Source organism: Rissa tridactyla, chromosome 11 (assembly GCF_028500815.1).
Source record: "Rissa tridactyla isolate bRisTri1 chromosome 11, bRisTri1.patW.cur.20221130, whole genome shotgun sequence".
In the NCBI taxonomy this organism is placed as follows: Eukaryota; Metazoa; Chordata; class Aves; order Charadriiformes; family Laridae; genus Rissa; species Rissa tridactyla.
In genome coordinates, this window is record NC_071476.1 from 5492466 (window position 1) to 5519986 (window position 27521).

The 27521-nt window shown below is 42.1% G+C and overlaps 1 protein-coding gene and 1 long non-coding RNA gene across 3 annotated transcripts in view; one reads left to right on the forward strand and one right to left on the reverse strand.

Moving 5' to 3' along the window:
• Positions 1–22624, forward strand: part of RASGEF1C (RasGEF domain family member 1C) — an 81580-nt gene extending 58956 nt beyond the window's left edge. For both annotated transcript variants that reach the window (XM_054217631.1, XM_054217632.1), the window contains exons 7-14: positions 3156–3251; positions 4322–4424; positions 4526–4605; positions 5234–5329; positions 10472–10567; positions 11988–12111; positions 14171–14243; positions 14648–22624. In XM_054217631.1, the coding sequence (XP_054073606.1) occupies positions 3156–3251; positions 4322–4424; positions 4526–4605; positions 5234–5329; positions 10472–10567; positions 11988–12111; positions 14171–14243; positions 14648–14672 (693 nt within the window). In that variant the 3' untranslated portion in view covers positions 14673–22624. The remainder of the gene's footprint in view (positions 1–3155; positions 3252–4321; positions 4425–4525; positions 4606–5233; positions 5330–10471; positions 10568–11987; positions 12112–14170; positions 14244–14647) is intronic.
• LOC128916251 (uncharacterized) lies at positions 12095–27503 on the reverse strand. The gene is made up of 4 exons (XR_008468878.1): positions 27196–27503; positions 22666–22747; positions 12997–13038; positions 12095–12558 (listed from the first exon to the last, which is right to left on the reverse strand). It is a non-coding gene; the product is annotated as an uncharacterized LOC128916251 (long non-coding RNA).
• Positions 27504–27521: the final 18 nt, after the last annotated feature.

Genomic DNA, 27521 nt, shown 5'->3' on the forward strand with positions numbered 1-27521 from the left:
ATGGAGTGCCTGATCAGGGCTTCATCCAAAGTCCGTGGAAGCCAGTTGGAGTCTTCCCACTGATTCCAATGGGGTTTGAAGCAGCATTTCAGTGAGTGCCTCAATAAGGAAAGAGACTTCCTGGCTGGAGAGGGAGTGTCAGAGATTTCACATACTGCCAGAAAAGAAAGGGAATGGAAAATTCTTCCCCCAAACTGCATATGGGCTCCCACTGAGATCATACATCAATGGCAGAATTTCATCATTGGATGCTGAACATAACAGTAAGACCTCTGTTTATAGTGCTACCCAAAGAGCACCAGAATAGCTTGTGATGGATGGATGGATGGATGAATAAAAAGTGCAACATTGGACTCTTTCCTTCTCTTATTTGAGTTACGGAGATTCTGCAGTTGGTTTCAAGGAGATGGGAGTGGGCAGAACTGGTGTTTCAAGTATTTTGAGCATTGATCACGTCCTTTAGGAAGGAACCCCAAGGTAGCAAAGATGTGTCAGAGACATGAAATATCAAACCAGCCACAGTGAGATTTCATCAACCTGCTGCAAACATGAGGGACAAGACTGAAAATGAACAGTCGTCATTGTCTGTATCTAAGTAAAATGAAAGAAGTCAAATGAGGGCACTAAATTTGAGTGAATTTTGGAAGAGTGGGAGGGAGGCAGCAGTGAGTGAAATCAAATTGCACAAAGCCATAGAGGAGAAGGGATGCTAAGAAGAAGGAAATGTTCAGTAATAACCTAACGTACACACAATGGCTGCAGCTGTGTCTAGAATTACAAATGCAGGGCCAGCACAGAATGCTACAAAGATGTGAAGAGAAATTGAGGTTACCAAGTAAACGTAAGGAAACATCAGCTAAGGTGGGCAGGAAAGATTAGAATGAGAGGCGGAGAGCCTGAAAATAATGGTGGGATGGGAAATCCGAGCAAATCATCTTGATGGACTATGACAAGCTATTTGACAGTTATGCATGTTCTTCAAATGCAAATCTGCCACTGAGGTGCTGCCCAATAACAGTTCTGTGACTTCAATGAAAAGCATAATAACAGCGAAAATACCAGGTGCAAAGCAGGCATGCGCCACTGCATTGTTTTTTAAGTTCAACGCAGTGTCTTCCCCCAGGAGGATCTACTTAGTAAAGCAAAACTGCCGTAACATTTTCACACAAGATGAGGCACTAACAAACTATTGGGCTTCAAGTCAGCAAGGCTGATGAAAGCAGAGGTAGTCTGGAACTTTTCTCCACCCTTTTTCCTGGGCTGACCAGAGGTCCCAGCGATGACTTAGAAGAGCCCCTGCAGGAGGGTAAGGTCTAGCCCAGGGCGGGCTGTGGGACCTGGCAGAGTATCGTACATAGTGACACAAACCTTACGTGGAGTGACATATCGTTCCCCGACCCATGAAGAGCACCCCTGTTAACTGCAGGGAATTGGCTCTGGGCTGAATTCCCTCCAGCTGGAGATCATATTAAATATCTTTCTTGCATGAGGGTTTCAAAAGGCTTCACTTACGAATGTTTATCAAGCACTCTGAGTTGCAGATGGAAGATGCTAGGGAGGTGATAATATTGTTGCCATTTGTAAAGCTTAACCTTTAAAAAGCAGTCTGTTTCAGCTTTAGCTGCTGCACATTTTTTACAAGTTTTGTGGTATTAGCTGTGGTTCTTGTGCCGCGGCACAGGACAGCAGTGTTGAGAAGGAAATGCTATATTCAAAACAAAACCCAGGTTTCATGTACTTTTTTGCTATAATGAGGAACAATACCACAGAGCGCAAGAAAAGCAACTGCTGTGGATAAACTGGGGCTGCTTTGGGTCTCCTTTGTTTGATATTTACATGCTGTTTGCTGACATTTAATTTTGAAATGCTTTTAAAATATGTTTTTTACTTTATGTGTAGTCTACTCATCAAGTGGCTAGGAATTTCAGGCTTAAGATTTGCTCCATAGCACGGTACTGTGGTATCTGTTTCTAAACATTCCTGTATACAGCATCACGGGTGAATATTTTCTTACTTTGTATTACCTTGGGAATCATACAAAGCCCATTTCTTAAGGGGTTTTCGGTACTTGTTTAACATGCATCATATGGGTAATCCCATTGACATTAATGGATCTGTTTTATGTATTGTGATTTTCTTCTTAGTGGTGTGTGTTTATGGCAGCTCTGGGAAATAATCATCTTAATAAAACAAAAAAAATCAGTATTCTCTGATACCCTCTAGTGGATGTTAATGAATGTTCAAATAAATCACGTGGACTCTAGAGAGTAGTGTGTCCTAGATGGACAGTCTAAGAATTTAGGGCTGGGAAAAGGACTTGAATTCTTATAATCCCAAGCAACATCTTCAGTCTGTGTGAACTGCCTTATTACTCCGCTGAAGTCAAATTATCTGTTGATGTCAAAGGAACTGGAAGAGTTCAGCCAAGTATCTGCTCCCACAGCCTGTATCGGTTATGGGAATTTATGTTAAGTTTCATAGGAAAAAGTGAAAAATGTTTTTCTTGTAATGGCTTTTATCAGTGAAGTATCTCTGGCACGTAAGTAACCTGTTCAAGAGCAGCCGTCAAGACACGGCTGGTCACTGGAGAGCCTATTATCCTGAAAACTCAATAAGGGAAATATGTTTTTTTTTCATAAAGAAGCAACTAGGACCGTGTTTTCTCTTGCTTATCTCTTGTTCACTTCACTAAATTATGGTCTGTCCCCTCCAGAAGAGGGCTGTGGGTGACTGCATTTACTGAAGTGAAGGAATTCCTGGAATCAAAGCCACAAACCGAGCGTGCTGTGGAAGACTGTGCTTGTCTTACTTTTTCTGCCTGTTCCTGTTGCTGTCTGAATCCTGCAGCGCCCCGGCTGTTAATATCCCAGTGAACAGGGGTCAGCGCAGACTGCGTCGGTGAACATGTGCTGCAGGCAAAATGGGGCTGTTTTCTATACACCGGTGTGAATTGTGCAGTGTGACAGTCTCAGAGAGACCCTCTGCATCTGCCACCCACCTACCCACTGACTTTTTGAGAGGGGCCCTTAATGCAGAGTCTTCCGTGTGCATCGGAGAGAGGTGGCCAATAATTACCTTTGTGTAGTATTTATCTAAGCGATCAGGCAGCTAACTGAAACACAGTTATATGTCTTTCTGTGCTTTTTTCTCCCCAGACTTGTTTCAGTGAACAGAAGAAGACGAGTAACCTTGAGGCCTATGTGAAATGGTTCAATAGACTCTGCTATCTCGTAGCAACAGAAATTTGCATGGTAAGCGAAAAGTACCTGGCGTGTTTTACCACATGCCTGAAGTACCAGTTTGGGATTTTACATTAATAAGCAAACCTGGGGATTTATTTCTTATGACCTAGCTAAGCATCTGATGGTGAGTTTTACTAATATTGCACTCGCAGAAGAGACCTGATAAATGACTAACATATTGCAAAACAGAGCTGGCGACACACAGGGGATGCGCTCTTCTCTTGATGTAGCAGGAGCACAGTGTGGAATAATGAACCCTGCAGGGAAAAAGAGAGGAAAAAATGCCTTGAATTATCCTGTGAGATTTCTGCTGGAAAAGATTGTAGTGGAGCAGTGTTTGTTATCTGTCATCCTAAAGCTCTCTTGTGCATGTGCGTTCCCATAGCATGGCTCTTTGTCCTGCTGCCCGTTACTGTTCCTGTGACTGGTCGATTTTTAACTTGGTGGTGGTTTTAGCTCATTTAACTTGGCCCCATCAAAATGAAATGAACGTTTTCTCCTTTGAAAAGGGGGCGGAAGAGAGGAATAGTAATCGTATAAACAGCCTAGGCAGCCTGTGACTCAAAAGCGTTACCATTTGAAGATCATCTTTAGAAAAGGTGGGGTGTTTCCAGTCCAGTTAAAATGTGGATTTAAAATGCAAACTCCCATTTGTCCTGGCCGTCTTGCTGAAAGGGCCAGAAGAGGGGAAAGGGATTAATGCAGTGAAACAAAGTCTTTCTGGGACAATGATGCTGCTGTTATATGGGTGTGAAATCCTGCCTTCAGGAAAGCCCGTGCTGATGTGTCAACTGACTTGAGGGAGGCCAGCGGGGGGCTGAGCTGCTGCAGGGCTCTTGGGCTGCCTGTTCCAGACTGAGACATTAACTGAGGCAAGCCTGGGAGCTGCCGGGAATTTCTTCTGTGTCACTGCGATGAAAGCTCTGATTTTTAGAGACTGCCAGTCAGCAGTATCCACTGGATTGCTGGAACAGAACTGGGGACAGTGACTGATAGCAGATGCATATGGAACAAATACCTAAGATGCCCTCCAATTCTGCATGTGCTTATTACAGATATTCGTTTATTTTAATTTGCAGCCTGCAAAAAAGAAACAGCGAGCACAAGTCATCGAATTCTTCATTGACGTTGCCCGAGAGTGCTTTAACATAGGGAATTTTAATTCGCTGATGGCAATCATTTGTAAGTACAGCTTCTAACCAGACCGCTCCATCAGCTGCCACAGATGAAAAAGGAAACCTGACTCTGATCCCTGGCTCTCCTTTCTTCTTTCTCGTTCTTAGCTGGAATGAACATGAGTCCAGTTTCCAGGCTAAAGAAGACTTGGTCAAAAGTGAAAACAGCCAAGTTTTTCATTCTTGAGGTAAAAAAAAAAAAAAAAAGTGCTGATACACTGCTTGAATTATATATTCTGGGGTTTTTTTGTTTGTGAATGTTCACATTGTGATCCAGGTATGAGATGTTTGCAGACATGTTTCACAGGCCAGATTCTGGCTGAAGTTTCCCAGGTGTAGTGAGGAAGGTGTGAAGCTGCTGAAATGTAGAGGGGAATCAGAGCACTCAAACAAATAGGAGGAAGAAAACCCAAAAATACAAGCCTATATGCAAGCCATAGTGCTTCCCAGTGATGCTAGTTTTGTTTGGCCACAGACACGGTGCTGAGTGTAAAGCTCCCAGGCTATACCTTGGACATCAACTGAACACGGCCCAAGGTTGTTTTGGGTATTGAGGATACCAGGATTTATCATAGATAAAATGTGCAATCTCCGTTCTTCACATAAAAGCTCAGTAAGCTGTTACTAGAAAAATCAAAGGTACAAACATGATCTGTAGATCTTTCATTGTATTTTTGGTTCATGGGGTTTTGTGCATATGTAGATTTTTGAAGATGTAGGCAAGGTTTTCTTCAGGGTTTGCTACAGCTGAGGGTGAAGTTGTCTTCAGAGGACCCAGGTTGCTTTCTAACCAACATGTCTTCTTTGTGTATCTAGCACCAGATGGACCCTACTGGTAACTTCTATAACTACAGAACAGCATTGCGGGGGGCTGCTCACAGATCCCTCACCGCTCACAGCAACAGGGAGAAGGTAGGTGTGAGCACATCCCTTTATCTCCAAACGGATGCTGTGCATTGCTGCTGAGAATCAGAGGCTCAAAGACAAAAGATGTTCAAGATGCAAATGCTCTCCTCCCTTCCATGAGTCACCAATGCAAGGCTCCTGCGCTGCTAAATGCAATTGGAAATGTAAATCTGTGGCGGAAAGGAGTCTGAAATGGATGACAGGGCTTTTGTGGACTTGCTCTCAGACATTGGGGAGCTAGAGAGGGCAGGACACACAGCATGGAGCGCTTTCGTGCAAGCGTCTCTATATCCCAGGAAAATTCACATTGTTTAGGTTGATAAGCCTGATGGAATAGGTATTCCAGACTAAAACAACTTTTGTTTTGGTATGGAGCATCAGCCCGGTGGGCCCAGGTGGAACCCTGCTTCTGTTCCGGCTGTGCCAGCCAGGCCTCTGTGCAGACAGGCCCCTATTGTGTTGTGTGTGATTTGAGCAAAGGGCACAGCGCTCGGGGATGAGGTCGTTCTCCCTTTACATTAGGGAAAGGTGACTTACTGCAAGTCCCGCAAAGAAGTCTAGTCTGAATCAATTGCAGCAAACGTGGAGCGAAATTCTGTCCGCATGAATTTTCATTTCATTTGGTTGTTGCTGCCATCTCGGTGAGCAAGAATTGAAGGGTTTTATCAGTGTTCGTGGCAGATACGTAGTTTTCTGAGATGTCACTGATGCTGCAAAAATCAGATTGACAAGATGGTAGTGCAGGATCCTCCTGTTTTGCGCCCCAGTTTGTTTCTTGTTCATTTTCTTATTTCTCCATTCAGTTCTCTCTTTTTTTTGTTTTATGAAAAAAAGGTTTGTTTTGAACATTGCAATTGCATATAGTCATAAATGGGTAATCTCTGCACAGAGTATGGCTAAGGTACAGTAGATAATGCGTGAACAAGCATAATACAGAAGTTAGGATTCATTCACTAGAGGAGCCAGGCCAGATGCTAATCTCACATCCCTGTAAATTTGATGTAAATCTGCTGAAGCTAATGGAATCCCACAGCATTTACAGTGAAATGAGATCAGCATCTGGTCCCAGGCTGACTCAGCTGCAATGGGAATATGCTGAGTTGTTCTGAAAAGCACTTCTCTGCAAAGACGAGACGACGGCTTTGGATCTTTGTGACTGGCAGAGAAATTCTTTTAACTCGCCCATTGCAGCGAGGGCCTGTCAGTCTGGGATGCTTCTGCAGTTTAGTTCTTCTGCGACCATCGTATATACTCCAACCAGTTGCTTTGTTGTTTGACTTAATTTCCTGTGGAAGTTGGCAATCTCTGTCAGATCTCTACCCCTACCTGGTTAAGACCGAGGGCAGAGAGGTTATTAGATTGAAAGGTATCTATTTTACATAAGAAAAAGCCCATATTCTGTTTCCCTTGTGTAGATAACATTAGTTCAAGAAAATGCTTAAGCATATGATTTGGTAGCTACTCACACTGGGTATTTTACAGTGTCAGATACTGTAATTCTTGCTGTAGGAATTAAGGGATTTTGTTTCTTTCTGTAAACAAGATTATCAGTTATTGTTTTAATGAGTTTGAATACAATTGAAAGAACACGATCACTTTTTTTGATAGAAAATGTTATGTTGTTTCTTGGCAAACTTGTAGCAAAGCTCACTCTGGAGAAAATTTTTATCTTCAAACGGAATTGTGCTTACAAGAGTTTGAGATCCCAGTCCCCTGCACCCCTCTTCTCAAGAAGGGGCCACCCCAAAGCTCAGATGGAGCCTTCAGGCCTCAGTCCATCTGCTTGAGAAGGCGCTCTGGAGGGAGCGCTCGTGTCGCAGACCAACAGACCAAGCAGCGGGTTATGTCTCGCAGGAAGAAAAACTGCCTGTAGGCTCAGAGGAGCCAGCATTTAACTGGCACACTCACCAGAAACGTTACTTTCTTCTCTCCGGAGGGCTGGCGTCTTGGCTGCTGAGTTTTGCCCAGCACCTGAACAGAAGCACAGCTCAGGGGCTAAATTATATCCTCAGAGGGAGCCAGGGTGAGCCAGTGACCTGGGACACTCCCCCTCCTCCTCCTCTGCACACATCTCGCCCAAATGCCCCGTGTGCCACCAGCCTGGGGGCATGAAGAGCACTGCCCGACCTGCTCTGTCCCCATCCTCAGACTGCAGCACAGGTTGTAGGAGAAGCATCTCAATATACCCAAGGAGGATCCCTGACCTCAGTCCACACTGTTCTGATCCAGCCCTTCTCTCGGTGTGCAGACAGCACAGTTATCGCTACTCGTTCAGGAGCGGGTTTGTAAAAGGATGGCGAGGCAGCTCTCAGAGCTGAGACATGCAGTCCAGCGGCAGAAAGAAACCTGCCGAAGCGCAGGGTGAGCGAGCTGGTAATGAAGAAGGGATGATGTCCCACTCAGAATTCCGGGGGATGTACTTGTTAGGAACTAAGTCTGGTTTTATCTATGCAGTCAGCCGACCTATGCCACCTCCAAAATTAAGTCATTCCGCTGGGAAACCCTACATTGTGCTAATGACATGTCTCTGGCATTGAAATGTTGGGAGTGTGTACAGTGCGGTGCTGTGTGGTGTTGCTGTCTGATACTGTGGAGGAAGAACACGTCTGATCTCATTAGCTTGCTGCTTTCTGCGGGAGGCAATTGTCCTTCGGCATGTGGGTGGGTTGGATGGCATGGCGGGGGGGAATCAGAAGGGAGTGAAATAGGAGTTTCTGGCACTAACCCAGTTTTTATGCTAGCGAAGTGCCTGGATTGAAGCCAACGTTAGAGTGTAACTATATCCACTTTTGTTGCTTTTCCTACAGAAATTTGGAAAACAAAACATACAGGGTAACATATTTTTATTTGGGAAATTAATGGTGACCCAAAGGCAGCAATTCCGTGCAAATGTGTAGAAAATTGGTATCCTAGGGTATGTCTGACGCTTTTGGGATGCAGATGAGAACAAGCTCTACCTGTGCTCTGAGCTGACTGGTGGCTTTGTAGCTGTATTAGCGTGGCACTGAGCCCACATTCGTATATACCTTCCCTCTCAGCAAGGCGTTTCGTTTATGTTTAGTACCACTAACGATGGTGACCTGGCTCCTGGGCAGTGCGGAGCAGGGTAGAACAAGCTGGCATCTGCCTGCAAAAAATATGTAGACAGAATCTGGCAGTAATTTCTAGCTGGGGATCACTGTTTGCCTCCAGCCTTCTCTCTCTTTCCGCCTTCTTAAGACCACGCTGGTTACAGTTATCGTCATTTTTGGTAGAAAACAAACCACATAGACTGAATTGTATTCTTTACCTTAGGTTGATTGATCTAGTTTGGGTGATATAAAAACGAACCCTGAAACGCACTTAGCTCAGTTTGACTAGAAATTGCTCCACCTCACCCTGATAGGAGGGCTCAGCGTTTTGGGGGCTTAGGCTGTGCTTTGCTTCCATTCCTATATTATATCAGTAGGATGTATAACACCAGTGACTCTTTGAGTGTCAGTACAGGCTTTTTTATGGCTATTGCACTGACATTACAGAGTTAATCTATGGCTATCCCATAAAAAAGCCAGCCGAGACGCAGATCTTTAGCAGTTTGCTGCACGTGGTATTTTAGCTGAAACAGAAATCGGCTTCTTTTTTCACTGCGAGAATTGGTAGTGGCTTGTAGACTCCTTGCCTCAGTGTTTTCGCATCTATGACTTGCTCGCACTCGCTGTTGCATCATGAAGGCTGTAGACTGGAAAATAACAGCTGCCGTCCTGTTCTAGGTCCATTCCATATCCCATTACAGCTGATGTACAGCATGAGATGGAGTAACAGTATGACGTTAAATCCTTAGCTAGAGGATTGCTTTGTTGTCACCAGCTCCCTTGGCCGGTCTTGCGTGCCGTGAAGGCACTTTAACTTTGCTGCACACTTAACGAGCTACAGTTCAGTTAATTCACAAATAGGCCAGTGGAAACATTTGGACACTCTACCATGTGATGCGCTTTCCTTTAAGTTCATGGTGATTATGTTTATACTTAACGGCTTAAAAGACAAGTGTTGCTGCCAGATGCTCACAGGGGTGGCTGCCGCCCATATAGCTCAAACCCTGCAAGTGTCCTTTTTCTGTCACAGGGCCACTGCTGAAGAGGTGGGTGGATTCCGATTTGAATATCGAATCCCAAAGCCCCGGGGGTCAGCTTTGTCACGGACTGGCCCTTTGTGTTCTCTTTCTTTCCCCTTTGAGTTGTGACACAAGAGGACACGGAGGGAGTCTGCTGCACGCGGGGTCGCTGCTGAAGTGCTGGGGATGCGCTTCGGGAGCGCTGTTGCTGCTTCCTGCTGTACAACATCTGGCAGCAAATTTATCCTGCTGTAATTCCATTAATTTCAAGAGTCTTACCTAGAAGTAGACTTTTTTTATAGCAAATGATGATCTGACTGTGATGGCGTAGAGAGAAGGCTTGGATCACCACTTTGCCCTGGATGATGCCCCGGGCTTATTTTGAGTGCCACAATGATCTCTGTGGCTACTGTTGGCAGTTTCCTGTCACCAGCGTAATATTTTCAATCCTAGTGTCTGCAGGTTAATTTGGAGGAGCAGGTTGTACTAATTAGATACCAGAAAGGAAATTACATCCTCAAGAGGCAGCCATGCGTAGAGCTGTTGAAAATGAAACAGCTCCTGATTCACTGTTTGCAGACAAGCCCTTGGTCATCGAATTTTATTCTGTCTTTCCTTGTTCAGGGACAATACTGGTTCTTTGCTTTCCAGCTGTCTTTAAATTGCTCGATCTGTATATTCAGCATCTTTGTTTGTAAAGACCCAAAAGAGAAAGAAGAGTTCTGCAATTTTATTTTGCTCTTTGCTGTCTGATCTTGTCATCAGGCAGCGATGCTGTTGATAATACACTGGATTATTAGCATTTTCTTAGTCATGTTATTCTGCTCGTGAACATCGTGTTCAGTTCATATTAATTTCAGCATATGTTCTCCTGATGGCTGAAGGTGTCTCTGTGCCCCACTGCCCTTTTGCTTGCCTGTCGCTGTACTGCTTTCTAAGTGCGTAGCACACTGAAAAGTTAATATTTCTTTTTTCTCCTCTCTCCTGATTGAGTTCTTCTTTCATGCAGAGAAAATACCGAACTGGAAAGATAATAGTTATGTCATTTCTCTTCACAGATTGTGATCCCCTTCTTCAGCCTATTGATCAAAGACATTTATTTTTTGAATGAAGGGTGTGCTAATCGCCTTCCAAATGGACATGTCAACTTTGAAGTAAGATCTGAAAAATGTTTTTATCTATCCCATTCTGATAGCGCTATCTGAAACTGTTTGCCTGCGATTTCAGCGCAGGCCAGCAAAGACTGAATATGCCAAAATGGACGATCTCAAGAGACTTCATGAAGGTTAAACCAATCCCAGAATGTTGTTTTTTTTTTTAAGAATTAATATGTATATTTTATGTAAACATTCCAAGCAGATCATCCTACCTTGCTTGATGTCTGTTGGCTGCTAGAAATACAGTATCAGCAGTATAAATGACTATGCTTATGGCTTGGAGGGGAAGACGACTTTTTCAGAAAACATGGGAAAATATTTTTCTTACATCAATAAATCAGTATAAGATGCTTTATACTTTATTTTATCTGCCTTTTTAGCCCTTTCTCATTTTTAATAAGGAGGTTTGGCAAAGCAAGACTTGTGGTCTTTAAAGAAATTTCTTTATTTTCAAATAATTTCAAAAAAGAAATTTCAAATTACTTGTGGTCATTAAAGAAAAATTAGAATACGAGCAGAACTGCATATAGAGTACAGTCACTGCGTCCATGAGGTAAATGTCACGCTGCTGAGGTAAGGATTCAAATGTATTATCTCCTGCTTGTAGGTTTTACACAGAAGAATTTATGTTAAATGCCGTAGAAGGATTGTATTCCCCCCAGCCCTGGCACCAGGTAGCATTAGTCAGGTGTCCCGAGTAAGCCCAGTTCTCTGCCGGAGGGGATGGTTTTACACCGGTACAACTTGCTGGCAGTGGCAGCGTGCAGGCACGCAGGTGTTCTGCGTTGTGCTGTGCATCGCGATGGCTGTGTTCCTGCCCTCTGCTGGAGGGGCAGAGATGTGGTGCTTCCCAAAGAAATGCCCAGGGTCAAGGAGAAAATAGTTCCTGAGCTCTCTTAATTCTTTGTAAGTCATTTCTTCAGCATGTCTTTGGTTGCATTAAATTTCTCCTTCAGTTATTGGCATTGTGAGACACTGAATAACCCATAAAACACTGAGCCTGGGGCATCGCCCTAAATTATATCAGAACTGTTAGAAGGCCTAAAGAGTTGTGAGGCGTTGGAGTCACTCCATTTTATGTAATTAATATCTAATTCTGCTCCCTCCTGTTCCATCAAAGTTGGTGGCCTCTATTCTCAAGTACATATGTGTAACCTATACCTTTTTTCACGGATACATTTTCCTTTAAGTACAAACAGAGACATCTTGTAAGAAGAAATGTAATGCACCCTTTCCTCTCTCTTTCCCCTGTAAATGAACTGGGAAAATGTACCCACCCAAAACATACATGGGTCTTTTCTCCAAATCTCCTTGTGGTTTGGCACGAGGGATCCTGGATCTCAGTCTTCTGCTTGGATGTTGTTGTTTTAGTGAGATAACCTTACTGTATCTGAGCGGAATGGGTTTATGTTTACAGAAATTTCTGGAACTGGCTAAGCAAGTAGGAGAATTTATAACATGGAAGCAAGTGGAATGTCCCTTTGAACAAGACCCTAACATCATCCACTACTTGCATACTGCTCCCATTTTTACTGAAGATGGTAAGACTATGTACAATCTCTAATCACTGAAAATACGTCTCTCCATCACTACTAATTAACAGCCTGATCCATGCTTTGGTGATGTCTCCCACTGACCAGTCCTGGTTCTTTCCTAGCGTTGCTGTCACGTGGCTTGTTTATCCCCAGCCTATCAACGCGGTTTTGCAAATATAACCTTCTAGCTCCTGAAGCCGCTGCCTGATTGCTTTTCTCTTGTCCATAACTTCTCTATAAGGCACTGTCTAGGCAGTTGCCATTGCAGCCCTACTTTTATAATCACAAAAAGAGGCCACACAACCGTGTCGTGGAGTGCTGTGAATGTCAGCTGTCCCTTAGCCACTCACTCTGTGACTGATGGAGCCAGAACTAATCTCTTCCGCAAACCAACACTGTCATCTCTTCAGTGAACGCAGCCCAGGGCGATGGTAGTCCAGCTGACCTCTCCCCCTGCACCAAAGAAAAATGTTAGCTACCGAAAAGAATTTTTAAGAAAATCTTTTCTAGTAATTAATTTAAGCTGTAGCTATGAAAGCCCTGGTCTGGCATTATTTCTCTGATTGTCTTTTTATACTTATCTGTCCTCTTCAATTTGGTATCCAGCATGTCAGACTGTGTCATTTCACATTGCTTTATGTCATTTGCCTCTCGGTACATTGTCACGCACAGAATTGTCTGTAGCTATATTCCCATAAGCTATACTGGTGTTGGGTTTATTTTTTCTCGATTCTATAGGCATTTTTCTGTACTAAATCCAAGTTAATCAGACCTGACAGGTTTTATTTCACAGACTACTTCAGAACACAAAATACTGCTTCAAAAATCCTGCCTAAATCCTAAGAATGGCTGCCAAAATAGAACAATTAATATGACTAAAGTAATACATACCAAAAGGAGATAGGATGGAGGCATTTGTTCTGGTTTTAGGCTCTGAAGGGACAGAAAGTGAAAGTCAGGGATAAACGTTCAGTTTTCAGGCTGATGGACCAAAAAAGGGTGACCTCAACCCACTAACTGTTTGCAGATTTTCTCTCTCCTGCCCTCCCCTGTATTCACCCTGCTTGCACGAGATGCCCTGTGCAGGAGCCGCAGTAGAGCTCCCTGTTACCCAGGGGACGCGCAGAGCAGACAGACCTGCCCTGAGCAAAAGGTGGGCCAAGATATTGGCGAGATGCAGCAGCGGCACGTGAAACGCAGCTGTGCTGTGCTTGTTACAGCGCGGCGGGATGGTGGGCCCACACTGGAATATTAAAATGCAATTGAACTGTAGCGCAGACTTGAATACTGACATGGTTCCAGCTTTAAAGAATAAAGCATCGCTAAACAGTCAAGTGAAGAAATGCGTGTGAAATGCAAGTCACAGCTTACTTAAATTAAAAAAAAAAAAATCTGCGAAGACAGTGAGATATTAATGCACCGCCAGCTTTTGCAGAGGAGACTCTACAGCCTAAACACATTTTGGTGTGTCATAAAATGCATCCTACAGTGCAAAGTTTTGCAGAAAAAAGAAAGACTTGTTTATTTTCTTCTGCTGTGTTCTTTCTCTGGTTTCTGTAACTCATTCTTACCTTGAGGGTGTTTTGTATCCGTTTAAGATACCATGCCCCCATAAGCTTTAAAAAGATTGAGGAAGATAGCGTTGTGTTAAGTGATGGGAAGAGCCTTACTTTTAAAAAGTCTGTTTGTTTAGCTGTCAGCTCTCCCTGTCCCTCTTTTTTAATGTTTATATAACACTTTGGCAGCAGTGCTGTGATGGAGTAAACAGGCCTAGACCTCTATCTGCAAAACCAGAGACCGTTTAAGTGCTTCGTATTATATAAGAAGGTCACGCTAACAGATTTTAACTCTGGACTCTTTTACTGTTGCAATAAAATCAACCTAACAGCTTTCCAAAGGTAGCCACGTGAGCTAAACATCAGCGTCCTACTGATTACCAGCTACTGGGTGGACCATGAAGTTTTAAAGTTTCTCTTGCTGTATGGTACAATATAGGACATACAAGGATGCAGAGATACAGGGGGTTACTGTTGCTTTTGAAATAACACATATTTACTTTTTCCAGGTTTGTATCTGGCTTCCTATGAAAGTGAAAGTCCAGAAAACCAGACAGAGAAGGACAGGTGGAAATCCTTAAGGTAACCACTCGTTTTATCAGCTCATTTCTAAGGTACCTCCAAAATGCTACACTGATAGTCAAAGTTTGCAAAGTGCTGGTATTTAAAATGTGACCTCTGCTGGAGATCTTTTCCAGTTAAAACTAATCTTCAGAGCTGAGGCTGCACTGATAAAAGCTAATCGTAATCTCAAATTATCCACCATTTAAAGAGTACTCTCCACTCTCCACACTGCATTTACCCAGTGCTGTACCCATGCGAGAGAGGCCTGATGTAGATGAAAAATGCCGTAGGTTAACTGGATCTTCTGAGAGGTGTGCAATGGTTCGGTGTAAGTGAGAATCTGAAGAGAGTGATTTAAAAAAAAAAAACAAGCACCTTTATATTTGCTTTTTTTTCATTGTTCTTATGCTTTAAATTTACAGATCCACTATTTTAGGAAAGACTTGAAGATTAAGAGATTATTGCAGTAGGTCAAGGAAAAGAAATCCACAAACATTTTGCACTACTGATTCCAAAGATGCCTGTTTGGGATTTAGACATTTTTTTTTCTTTGAGATTTTTGTTGGGTTTTTTGACTGCCTGACATGATGGATGAACTGGATTCATCCACTGAAATCAACAGAACTGTGTGCACAATGACGCTTTTCTACCTACGAGACACAGAGAGGAAGGACAAACAGACTATTTGTGGCTGTGCCCAAACTGCGTCAGGATCACTGTAACTTTTGCTCTGAAGGAAAGCATAAGAAAACCAGGAGCGTGGAGAACCATGGTACTGCAAAAGAGAACGGAAGTATAAAAAAAGGAAAGCAAAAAATACACATTACTATTTCAGAAGCAGGTGCTTCAGACAGCAGCTCTTTAAACTCTCTGAGGATTGTAAAATTAAATCAAACACAGACACAGCAGCAATCTGGTTAATTGCTGAATGAAGAAAGACGAACTAAATCTTACATTAGCAGTCCCTCAGCCTTGTTGAACAAAGCAGTGACTGCTACAGGTATAAGCTTCCCGCGGATGAAAACTGACATCGCTCACTCATATGTATACGTGTATGTCACATATAGACCGCATCAGCATGGGACAATCATACAAACCCCATGAATTTTTAGAGAGAACAATCTGAAGTATGACTATTGCTTAGTTATTCTTCCCACCACTGTTGTTGCTTTTCTTACTGTGAATCTTGGCAGATCTGAGGAGGGAACAGAGTGTAGACGGTATTACTTAAGGACACCCCGCCCCCGCCCACGTCTAATGTTGAACTGAAGAAGCAAATGACTCTGGGCTCAACTTACCTCTATTTAATGTATGTAGCGTATTCCCTAATTTTGTTGATGCCGAGTTGCATCTTTTAGAGGGTTTTATCACACTTAAAGAAAAAAGATACTGCATTACCATATGAAAAAATCTATCAGGTTCCAATTAATACAGTACTGTTTATTTTGCAACGTGATACTAAGGGGACAGGAAGTGAGGGGCGATTGCTCTGAATTTGGGAATGACGTGGTATGCTTTAAAAAGACAAAAGGGTTTCAGACTAGAATGAATGCACTAAAGAATTTGTCATTCATGAGCAGATAACCATTTTTTCTCTTTTTTATTTTTTAGGATCTAAACCATGTTCACCATTTCCTTACAGATAATACGAAGTAGGGACTATGTCTTGTGTTTAAAGTTGTACAATAATCAACACAATAATCAAGGTGCTAGTGTAACACATATATTAAATGATAATGAACTATGTGGATATTAGATTCAAAACTAAGCCCTAACAGTAGACTAATTACGTGTGGAAGGAATGTTCCTACCTGCCCCAGAAAAGACCTCAAAAAGCTTAAATGAAACCTAAATGCCACGTGATATTGAACTTTGCAGTTTATTACAGACTTGATGCTGGCCTTCTCAGACGTTCCGGTCTTTCTCTGTCTACCACAGAAGTGTGTAACCCTTTTATTTCAATATAGAGTGATTGCAAGTGGCTGTAGTGTTTTGAAAAATTAGGCTAATCACAAAACCTGGCTGGGTTGGCCTATGCATTTAGCCAGAAAACTGGAACCGTTCCTGCCCTCTGCCAGGCCTCAAAAGTTATCCATGCCTGAGCGAGTTGTTGAAATGCGAGGCATCGGTGAGCCAGTGTCTGAGGGCAGCTCTGCCAATTGAGCAGGTCGGGAGCGCAGCAGCCGGAGACGTGCTCTGTGCGATACACTAAAGGTTGGTAGTGTTTGCAGGGCAGTTCTTACGTTGGGTTATCATCTGTGAAAACCTGTGCAGTCTGGATCATGGCCGCCTGGAATCTGCTGCTCCTGCAATTGCTGAGATGAGCAGGACAGCTTCTTCTAGACTTGCATACGTAGGGCTTGAAGCGGAACTTCCATTCTCCTTTTCGTATAGGTCTGTCAGCGTATGAATTCAAGCAGGGGGAACATAAAAATGTCCATGTGTTCATTCAAGCTTTGTACAGAAGAACTTAAGTGTAAGGATGGTACATCATTCTAGCCAGGGAATGATCGCTGTTCTGGTGATACTGTTAATATGCTGCTTGTTAATTTTTGTACATGAGCTGAGAGCTATACAGAGAAACGTTCACACATAGTCATTCCTTCAAGAGGAACCATTTCCAAAATGATGCCATTAAAAACCTGTTAAATTCCAACCAAATCCAGAGCAATAACCATAAACATATCTACAACAATGCTAACGCTTAAGTGTGTTTGCTAAATGGTCATTTTTCCTTAATGTCTGCTTCCTTTTAACAGACACAGCGTGACTTCATAGTGGAAATGGTTTTTTATTTATCTGAAAACCAGTGTAGGTGGATGGTCCCTTTCTTAAAATGCAAATCCTCACTCCTTTTCTAATGAGCCAATAGAGGCTGGTACAGCCGAGATGATAACACCCTGAAGATGAATCAAAATGTGATTTCTCATGGTAACACTTTATATTCTTGGGCACCTTCCATGAATTCAAGCAATTTTGTAAGTATGAGTTAAATTAGATCTCATAAAGTTTATCACTGTTGCAAACTAAACCACTATCATAGTCCAAAACTTTCAAACTTCAGTGCTCAAAATGGAAGCCTAAAGGTCAGATTTAGGTAGGTATTAAGGGCTTAGTGGGACTGTCCGAAGCACTAAATTATCTTTAAGCCTTTATGTCATCACATATTTAAGAATTCTTTTTTCAGAGGTGCTAAACATCCTCATTTCTTGGTGAATACTGAGGCGGTTATTGCTTTATAGAGGTGCATGGCATATTGGTCTGTAATATTTGATCTCCAGAGATGCTGGCTGCTCTTTGCAAAGTGACTTGGAGATGAGAGTACAGGGCAACTTAAAACAAGAGGACAGCACTTTTAAAAAATGGACTTTAGGAATCATAGCTCGTCTTCACATAATTTCGTAGCTAAAATCCTATTGATTTAAATAGAAACAATGTAAAGCCTTAAGGTTACAGCTGTCAGTTGCATTTGTAATTCATATTTGACCTAATGAGGGTGTACAGCTCCAGACTCAAGAGTGGTTAGAGTCTTGCTTCACCAAAAGGTTTTACAAGGTGCGAGTACAACTGAAAACAAAGGATGACAATTTGGGGAATAGATTTCTTCAAAAAATGTATTAACATTACATGAAAACGAGAAAAAGCACCTCCAAAAATTAATGTTTTCTTGCTATAAACATGTGAAGAACTCCTGCCATGCTGAAAAGAAAGCAGTATCACTTAACACCAACTCCTAAGCCACTGTAAGGCATGTAGTCAGACTAACATCTAGACAAGTTGCTAGTAGTAATGTCATGGCTTGCTAATTCCACCTTTTTCAGGGGATTTGCCTCCCTGACAGCTGCTTGAACTAATGCCACAGAGAGAACAGAGCAAAACTAGACCGATAGGTCTGTAGTGTTAGTATCCGAACCCTAAGCTAGAAAGATGTGAATATATGATACAGAGCCTTTCCAAAGCATTCACTTAGCTCCTGTGTATACAGAAAAATTTAAAAGACCCAAATACATTAAATCTCTTCTGCACCTCCTCTAGGGTAATCAGAGTTGTAGCAAAAGTCCTGTTTTTTCATCTCTTGAGTGTGCCATTCTGCAACATGGGGTAGATAAAAAGCCCAGTGAAAAACAATGAGGGAATTGTGTGCCTTCAGCTTGTGTTGAAGTCAGTAGATTAACTTGCTCAATGCCTTTCAAGAGACGCTTAATCATACCATCTTGCCCTCAATTTCACATCAGCATCAGTCACATTACCTAATTAAAGGTGCATGGATGTAGGTCTGCTGGGCATGACTGAATTTTGAGGGCAAAAAACTCGTGAAATGAGTCTAGCACACGAGAACCCTGTGCACCAGAGTATGCTGCGTTTAGCATCTCACCGTTCCCTCTGTTGGGCCGTTAACACAATCCTGTCGTACAGCTGGCTGGAAGCTCCCCATGTGGATAGAGGACACACAGATCTGGAAGCAGACTGTGATCCCAGCCACTGCCGAGATGGCACTTTAACAAAGCGTGGACACAGCTGCTAAAGCACTTCAAATAAGAAACAATTTAAGCATAGAGCTATTTTTCTCAGCTTGAAAATATTTTACAATGTGGTCAGTGGTGATAAGATAATCACTCACTTAAAATCAAGCCAGTCCCTTGCTGATACCTTGGTTACTCTGTCATGTTCTATTGCAATAGTTTACGCACCTTTCATTAAAGCACGTGAGCACTGGTTTGCACGCAGCTGTAAATCCAGTTTAGAACAGAGCTCAGATTGCTGACTATGTAATTGGAGTTAGCAAAAAGAAGACATGTTAGTAGAAAAGATATTGTTATGCATATCAGTGTAGAAATGTTACACAGTTACCAGTATCTGGCCTAACAATGACTGTGTTCCATAGAATGAGACTGATCCCAAAAACTCCAATTGATTTTGATGGGCTTTGGAGCAGTCCTGCAATTATTAACTATAGTACAGTTTTAAGTTATTCATAGGGATTAAATTGCATTGACAACTATTATAGTCCCTGGCCTTTCTTTTGAGCCGGGTGCAACTCTCAGATGGGCAGGTTGCACTTAATTGGGTGAAAATCCAGCCTTAGCAAAAGTTTTCTTTGATACTGTTGAAGTTTCAGCAGTGAATTCAAGGACTAAATCTGATCCAAGGAATTAATTCACGTCTGAAAGCAAAATTTGACTTTCTGGCTTTAAGAACCTTTTTTTTCCTTTTAGACTGGTAGAAATTAGCCTTACTGTCTCAGGTGCCTCTTTTATTGGAAATTAAAACCCCTTTTATTGTGAACTGATTATTTCCATTGTTGTAATTGCAGAGTGGGATTAGGGAGTGACAAGGAAACAGGGAAAAGCCCCTTTGTCACTGCTCAGAGGCTCAACTGTGGGCCAAAGACTTTCTTTTCTTTTGTCTCTTTAGCATTATCCGTTGAGTGAAATTACCTCAGTAGTTGGTGCAGGGCATTATTGAACCGTGGCTGGGGAACAGCGCACACGTATCTGGTGTCCATATGGCAGCACATACACTAACAGGGGGGATGCAGAGGGGATTAGATGATACTGTACGAAGCTGACATGCAAATTCATATCTGAGCCTGCGCTGGGACACAGGATGCTGATGCTGGGACACATCACTTTTGAAAGGTAAGAAGTTCTCGGAAGTTCACCTGGGGCAAAGCCTACTTCCTTATCCATCCAACAGGATGATTACAAGAAAATTTTTCGAACTAAAAGAGGTTCCTCTAGAGGACTTGAAACAGTGAAGAATCTGTTACTTAGTTGACAGAGATGTTAAGATCTAAGCAACATGGAAAAATAAATACTTTTAAAAAGTATGAGAAATATATTGATGGTTGTTAACTTTCATATTTCACAGCATGGTGGCAGAGTGGAACAAGATATGTGTGCATATCTTCCTAATAATATCAGTGGCAGCTGGACAGGCTGAGGCAGGAGAGAATACAGTGAAATACGGATGCAGAAAGCTGTACCAATACTTTTGTTTTGATGTTGGGTACATTGGAAAGAAAACACACTGCCTGATCGTGTGTCCCTTTCCCTGCAGCCACTGTTAGCTGCTGTGTGGAGCAGCTGAGCTCTGAGCTGAGCAGAGGAGGCAGCAAACAAGTTACCTTTTTTTTGATGGAACAGATCTGTAGGATAATCTGTTTGGTATTTCTTTTACAATTCTTTTTGCATATATTAAGATTTGCAAAAAATACTCAATACATTAAGCTAATGCTCATACAAGGCATCACATCCTGCATTTTTTATATTATGCAAGATGTAGATAAGAAGCTAATAGCTTGTATGCGTGGTATTTCATATGCTCTGCACAGGTGCAAGACACTGAAACTCAGGCTATAACCTCAGCTACCGAAAAAAGCTAAGTATGAGTAACTCCTGTCTAGATCCCCTGCCTTGCACTGTGGGCAGGCACAGACTGTAATGCTGTAAATTCAGAGTGGCTTAGACTGCTCGCTCTTCCCTCGATGCCTTTCCCTCCGCAGAAGCAGTATTTCGCTCTTGCAAAATGCCATAGGAACATTTTTCTAGTTCCCTGCCATACAAGGGCTCTATAATAATACTCCAGAGCTGTCATGATAGAATAGGAGTCCTCCTCCCTTCATCCCTGTAGCCCTAAAACTGCCAGCCCAGACTAATACTGCAGTGCAAGAGTGTTCCCAGGCCACCTTGAATGCAGAAGACTTAGAGTTCAGAGCTCATACGTCCTATAAGTTAAATATCTGTACAGGAAACTTCCTTCTGAAATGTGCAAAGCCTGTTTAATGGACTTCTGACCAGAAAATTCCATAGTCCAGCTACCTTTCAGAGAAATGTGACTTCCTCAATGAACTGGTACTGGTCAGTACTACATCACTGCTTTCATTATTTAATTATGCTTCTAAAATTCCAGTATTTTTGAAACAACTAAGCATATGATGGTTTCTTGATGTTTGGCCCATGGGGAAACAGAGTTGAGAAAACGCAGGCTGTAGTCTGGACGGTTGACATCATATGTATTTCTATAACAGCCCGAGTTGGGTTATCACTTACAGTCTGTCCTCGCCTTGAATTAGAGGAATTGTTCCAATAGAATCCTCCTAATGATTAAAACTTAGTAAAAGATGCACACAGAAAGCTATTAAATTCACATGCTTCAAGATACGATTCTTACAAACGTACAAGTACTTCCCTTAGGAGTCTGTCTCTAAAAAGACTATTGTTAGTACACACACAGATGGAAATAAATTATCCTCTGGGTTTCAGAACTCTTAACAAGTGTTCATCAGCTTATAAAGGTGAGAAATCAGATTTTAAGATTTTTTCACTTTTAGGGACAGTGACAGTACCAGCTGTCTTAAACCTAAACTCCAAGAACAACCTATTCTAAAACATTTAGTCACAGACTTAAAACCACAGAGTAAAACCGGGTGAGCAGAACTGTCCTTACTTTCAGATTGAGAATTTCAAAGGTTGAATAACATGTTCAGGGTCACCTGGGAAGCATGTCCTTTCAAAAAATTACCCCATTAAGGTATCAAAATTTTAATTTTACATTTCTTCTGGTGTAACTTCTTTTTACAACTGTGCTTAGAAAAATGGGAACTAAATTATCATTTTATTTTTTAAAAAGAATCAAGCTAGAAAATAAAAATGGATTAAAAGACTGGTATATACTGATCATGTAAGCAATAGTTATGAGGCACTGTGCTTTTCCTGTTATCTTTTCCTTTAAGTAAATTCATGTTCCAATTAGCATTTTCAAGTCAAATTAAAATCCTTCTACCATCCATAATACTCAAACCATGTAGCTTTGTTAGAAGTCCTCAGAACAAATATTGACACTTTATTAATTGCACAGGCAGGAAACAGTAAAGTTACTTGAAAGTGGCTGTTATGATTTTGTGACTGTACATAGATCTTGCAAAATGTTAATGGTAATATGCATACTGTACCCCACATAAACACCGCAAGAATAGCATGGTCATTGTTACGCTTTATAGCTGTTGTGGAAAATGTCTTAACCTGCATTCATGATGGTAGTGCCCATCCTATTCCCATGCCTTTTTATACAGTTGTGGTAAGATTGTTATGAAATCCTTTTGTCAGTCATGTTCGAGCTAACTTACCTATGTATAGAATTTATATATTAAACCCCCCTAATTTATACTGTGTTTTAACAGTTTGCCTGAACTGTCTATGGTTTCTAAATTTTGTAATGTGAGTGTCAAATAAGAATAATAATTAAAAAAAAAAAAAGGCTCAGCTGTATGTACTTTGTTCTTCAGTTTTATTTGTAATAGAGATTTCAACAACGACAAATCTACAGAATAGGCTGTAAAGAAACTTGGAAACTCGCATTGCTTTGAAACTCCAAAAATACAAAGGTGCCCCTGACTCTGCTCAGCAATTCATGAATATGTGTGGAGGCACAACAGTACCTGTGGTTTCTGCTCTGCTCGTTTCCACTTTACTGCATCTCTCTTCATCCTCACACATTGAGAACATTGCACTGCATGTACACTGCAAGGAAAAGAGATAAATTCTCTTAGTTCCCATAATAAAGTATTTTCCCAAATAAGAGTCATAGACTTAAAACTCTTCATAATGAGAGGAAAAAGCTGAGATTGGGCCTGAGTATTTACAGTCTGTTCCTATAAAACTCAGTGGTACAACCAATGTTTAAATGTGTTCTTTTATTATTTTTATTGCAGTAAACTGAAAGCTTTTATTGAGACAAAGGACCCGTTTCAGTAATAATGTACAGCAAGAGAAATCCTTGCTTCAAGTAGCTTAAAATTCTTTTAAATAAAGAAGAGGCTGAGAGGTGAAGGGCAGGGGCAAGTGGTGGAGTTCCCTCGATGTAACATTAGGCATCTGCACTACGTTGCGACCGTAAGCGTGTTACTTCTGTTCAGCACAGCCTGGGTCTGCCTGCCGTTACCAAGCGAGGACTCCTGCTCTATGTAAGCAGCGTCTCTGACTCCAAAGCTTGCAGAAGTGGGATGTACAACCTCCTTCCTCAGCGCAGTGTTCTTACGGTGTCAGACTCTTGCTAAAAGGCACTGGTAAGTCGCCTGGCTGAATTTCTTGTAAACTGTAGCTTATTCAGACTTCCCAGTGCCAAGCCCCCAAGCCTTTATTAGGCTAAAACATTTCAATCCTCGGAAGGCTCAATCCTCAGTTGTGCCACAAACACAGAGTGAGAAAAGTCCGAGTTTCCACTGTCCCTGTGAGCTGTGCAGTCAAAGGGAATGGATCAAGTCAGCTCAGCCCAAGGTGATCCCAACCGGAAAATCACACCGTGCCTTAACACGGGAGAGAAAACATCTTGCCTGAGCGGCAATCTGCCAGCCATTTAAGGCATGCCGTTTCGATTGCCTTTAATATCTTAATACAATGTATGAACATGCTGAGGGCAGCATAGGCCATTCTGATCTGCCACCGGTCACGGTTCAGGGAGAACCGTCATATTTGGCCACAACTTTTCACCAATGCACGTGTGAATGAACGCAAGTGCCCGTGCTCACACAAAGTTTCTGGGTCACTGCTTTTCTAAGAAAAAATTCTAATAACTCATTAACAAGGATAATGTGTCCCAGTGCCACAACTATTATCTTGTTCTTTTTGACCTGGCTGAATATATTTGCCTTTATTCTACTGCCTAATATGAAAAGAAAAAAAAAATTATCCTTTTCAAAAATAAACTCTCATGGAGTGGAAATACTACTGTCAGTGGGTTCTCACTTTGCCTTTCTGCTGATCCACCCATCCAAGCTCCTATTATCTCTTTGAATTTACATATGCCACAACAATCTAGGACACTGGCTCCCTTGATCAGTAGTTAGAGTGATTTGTGAGATGAATAATATATTTTCCCTGATACATCTTCGAAGTGCTCCTGGTGGTTTTTCCATGCCCATGCAGTTCAGCCCCTTATAAACAGGCAGTATTGTCATTACCCTGTCCCTGCGCTCCCAAGCAAAGCTACAGCTGGTACCACCCAGCCAAGGGGACCTACAAAATTCTCTCCATCAGTATAAAAACCAAACCATGAACTGCAGAAATCCACAAAGAACTAAAGGCAAAGCACAACTACTAATCAACCAGCCTCTGACGCTAACCAGAGGGAGGAAAAACAAAACCAATACATCTTTAATTAAGAGAAAGCAAGCACAGCACTGGAAGTACTCAAAGCCAGGAATTTTTGGCTCTGCTGTTGAGTCTTTCTGAGGCTTTGGCCATGCAGACAAGCCCTGCTTTAAATTTTGTATCCAAACAATGAGAAAACTAAATGAGATTTACGTCTCCTGAAGAGCTCTGTGAGGATGGATCACCTACTGCTGCAAAGCATTTGAAAGGGGGACCATGGAAAATTGCATTTTGAAGCAAATGTTTTGAATGTAGCTTTTCATACATGCACAAATGTGTCCCACTAGGATAATTACACTGCATTGTAACGTATTCTGCTATACAAAGCAATCTAAACCATAGTTGCATTGTGTGTTGCACTCTCCTCAAGTTGTGCATACGTTTGGTGTTGTAAAGTCTAATTAAACAAGGAAATATCACATATAAACAGAAGTAAATACCATAAGGGTTGACAGCAGAAGTAGCTGTAACTACACTCAAATGAGTTTTCTTCCCAGTTTTCTAAAGACTAATTTGATTCTTCACTGCTAGATTATTCCTATCCTAAAAACGGCCATTTCTAGAGGGGCTGTTCCTTTGTTTGCACTGCATAACCTGTCATGGCCAGTGAATTTCTCCTGACTTTATCCTTCTCGGAGACCCCACTTAAATTCCAGCTGACGTTCCTCTACTGCTGGGTCTGCACTGCCACCTCCTGAACAGGAAGGAAAATTAAATGCGTTCAATACGGCTTTTCTTTTGAATGTCTCTACAGGTATTTTTGAAAGCACTTTGTTCAGCACAAAGACCAATAGCTGAAACTGCTTCGCAGCCTGTCTATAGAGGCTGCAAAAATAAAACTAAAATCTGTTTAAAAGATCTATAAAATCTGCCGTAAGGCTTTTGCTTCAGAGTGAAATTTCTTTAGTTTACATATGTTTGATGTGAAGGTGGTACAACATTTACACACCACTTTTCTTCTTCAAAAAGGTTTCAAACAAAAAGTTAATTATTCTTCTGACAGATTTGTTCCTCTTTCAATTGTCAGCTGAAAACCTCTGATTGCAATAGATTTTTACTAGCTCCCATTCCTTGCATTTTTCATAACGAACAATAGTTATTTCCACCTCTTCTATTCCAGGCTGAAGGTCCTTCTTCCCGACAGGAGAGAACTAATATACCCTAGAACCAAAATTTTCCTGCTTCAAGGTAGTCAGTTCTGATAATCTCTTCAGCATTAGCTTATTTTTTTCCCATTACACAGGACGTCCCTGAGCTGCGATACCCTGCTGGAGGGCCTGTCATCTATTTATACAGGAAGACAAAAATAGCAAAGGTAGGAAAGACCTAGTAAAACCCTAGAAGAGGCAATGAGGCAAGGAAGGTGGATAACACGATCCTGTCACGTCCCATCTTCTCTGCCCTGCCAGGGATATCAGCCACTGGTTTGTCATCGGCCTTTCAGCAAGAAGCTTTCCATAAAATCCGGGTACCCTTCCTAGACAGTCCTCTTGGAATAAGAAATCAGTGAGAAACTGTAATTATCTGGTACAGTTGGCTAGTGTCAGGTCAACGGGTATTTTCTGCATGTTCACAACACTTCTGCATGCATGTTCACGTGTGCATGCTCGCTCTCTGTATATATAGTTTTATCTCTCTTTTTTCTGCTTCTTGCGGTCTGAGAGAATTCCTCAGGCAGGGGCTGTATCAGTGGATGCTGGGAAAACTCTTAACGCTTTGCAGATGTTACAGTGAGTTTTATAAATAATAACCAATCGTTTACATGCTAAATGAGAAATAGTAAACCACTGGCACCAAAGCCATATTTGGCATTGACAGATTTGATGTATGACAAGGACTATGAGGTAAAAAGTTTTTTAAAAAAACACGTGGCAACAAACAGCCATCAATGCTCCATATCTTAGTTTCTCTTCTTAAAAAAAAAACAAGAGAAACAGGATTTTCACTCTAGTGCAGATCACATTTAAATGCTTAAACTCACTGGCAAACAAATTGTAATGGAAATTTTAAAAACATGAAACCAAATGTATGCCTGCATTTTAGTAATATTTGCTAGTACTTCGGGGGACTGACATTAAAAAGACACCAGCACTTGTTCAATAAAATGTATGCTACACCTTAGATATTCTGGGTTTTGCTTCAGTTCCAAAATCTTGCTGTTTTAGAGGTAAAGCTTGCTAAAACTGTTCTGGGAAGGGATGAGTTCGTTAATTTTTCACTTTATCCACTATCCTTCAGAGATTTGTAATTTTCCCTAGATAAAACATTATGAGTTAATAAATTTGAAGTTTGCGTTTCAGTTCCACTTTCACCTCAGTTTGGGTTTGCGTTTGCCTGAAAACAATCTCTTTGGATTTATTAAATTCTCAGTCTGAATGACTGCTAGAGGAGTTGGTAATAATAATTTTTCCATTGTACAGCGCTGCCTGAATGCAGAACTGTGACACCAGGGTTTTGCTTTTCTCGGAGCAAGCATTTCTCTCTGCCGGAAGCGCATGAATGAGCTTGACTCCCCATAGTACATTTCTAGGGGTATGAATCAGGAATTGCACCACTGGTGGAAGGCCCGGGTGGCCAGGCCTGGCACCTCGCCTTCCTCACACCCCAACCACAGCAGCCCCCCTGGGCCCGTCCCAAGGACAGGGAACATCCATTTTCTTGGACCCAGCAACGCACAAGCTCTCTCCAGCTGTCAGAGCAATTACTCACGGAGGAGGGGGCGGTTTTAACTTGCCGACTTGGGCAGATAATCAATTTTATTAAGTTTTTTACTGCAGAGCCTGTTAGCATCACACAGGAATGACTCCCCCAGGACTTACCCGCGAGCTAATCTTAAACACTCAAGGTGAGCTTGAAGCCAGGCCTAACAGTGGAATCAACCTGCACACCAACCTGCTTAAACACAGCGTTTGGCGAGTTCGTTAGGAGGAGTTAATTGGCGGTGCGATCTGAGGCAACGCTCAGCACCAGAGGAGGGCGGCTGCGTGGCGGCCTTTGAACCCGGCCTCGCTGCTTGAACCCCCCACATGATTTCTGTGTCCCCGACCCACGCGGCCTCAGCTCCTTTGAGGTGACCGCCCCCCCCCCCCCCGAGGGATGCGGGTGTGCGCTCGGCCGGGTGGATCGGGACCCGCTCCCCTCTGTG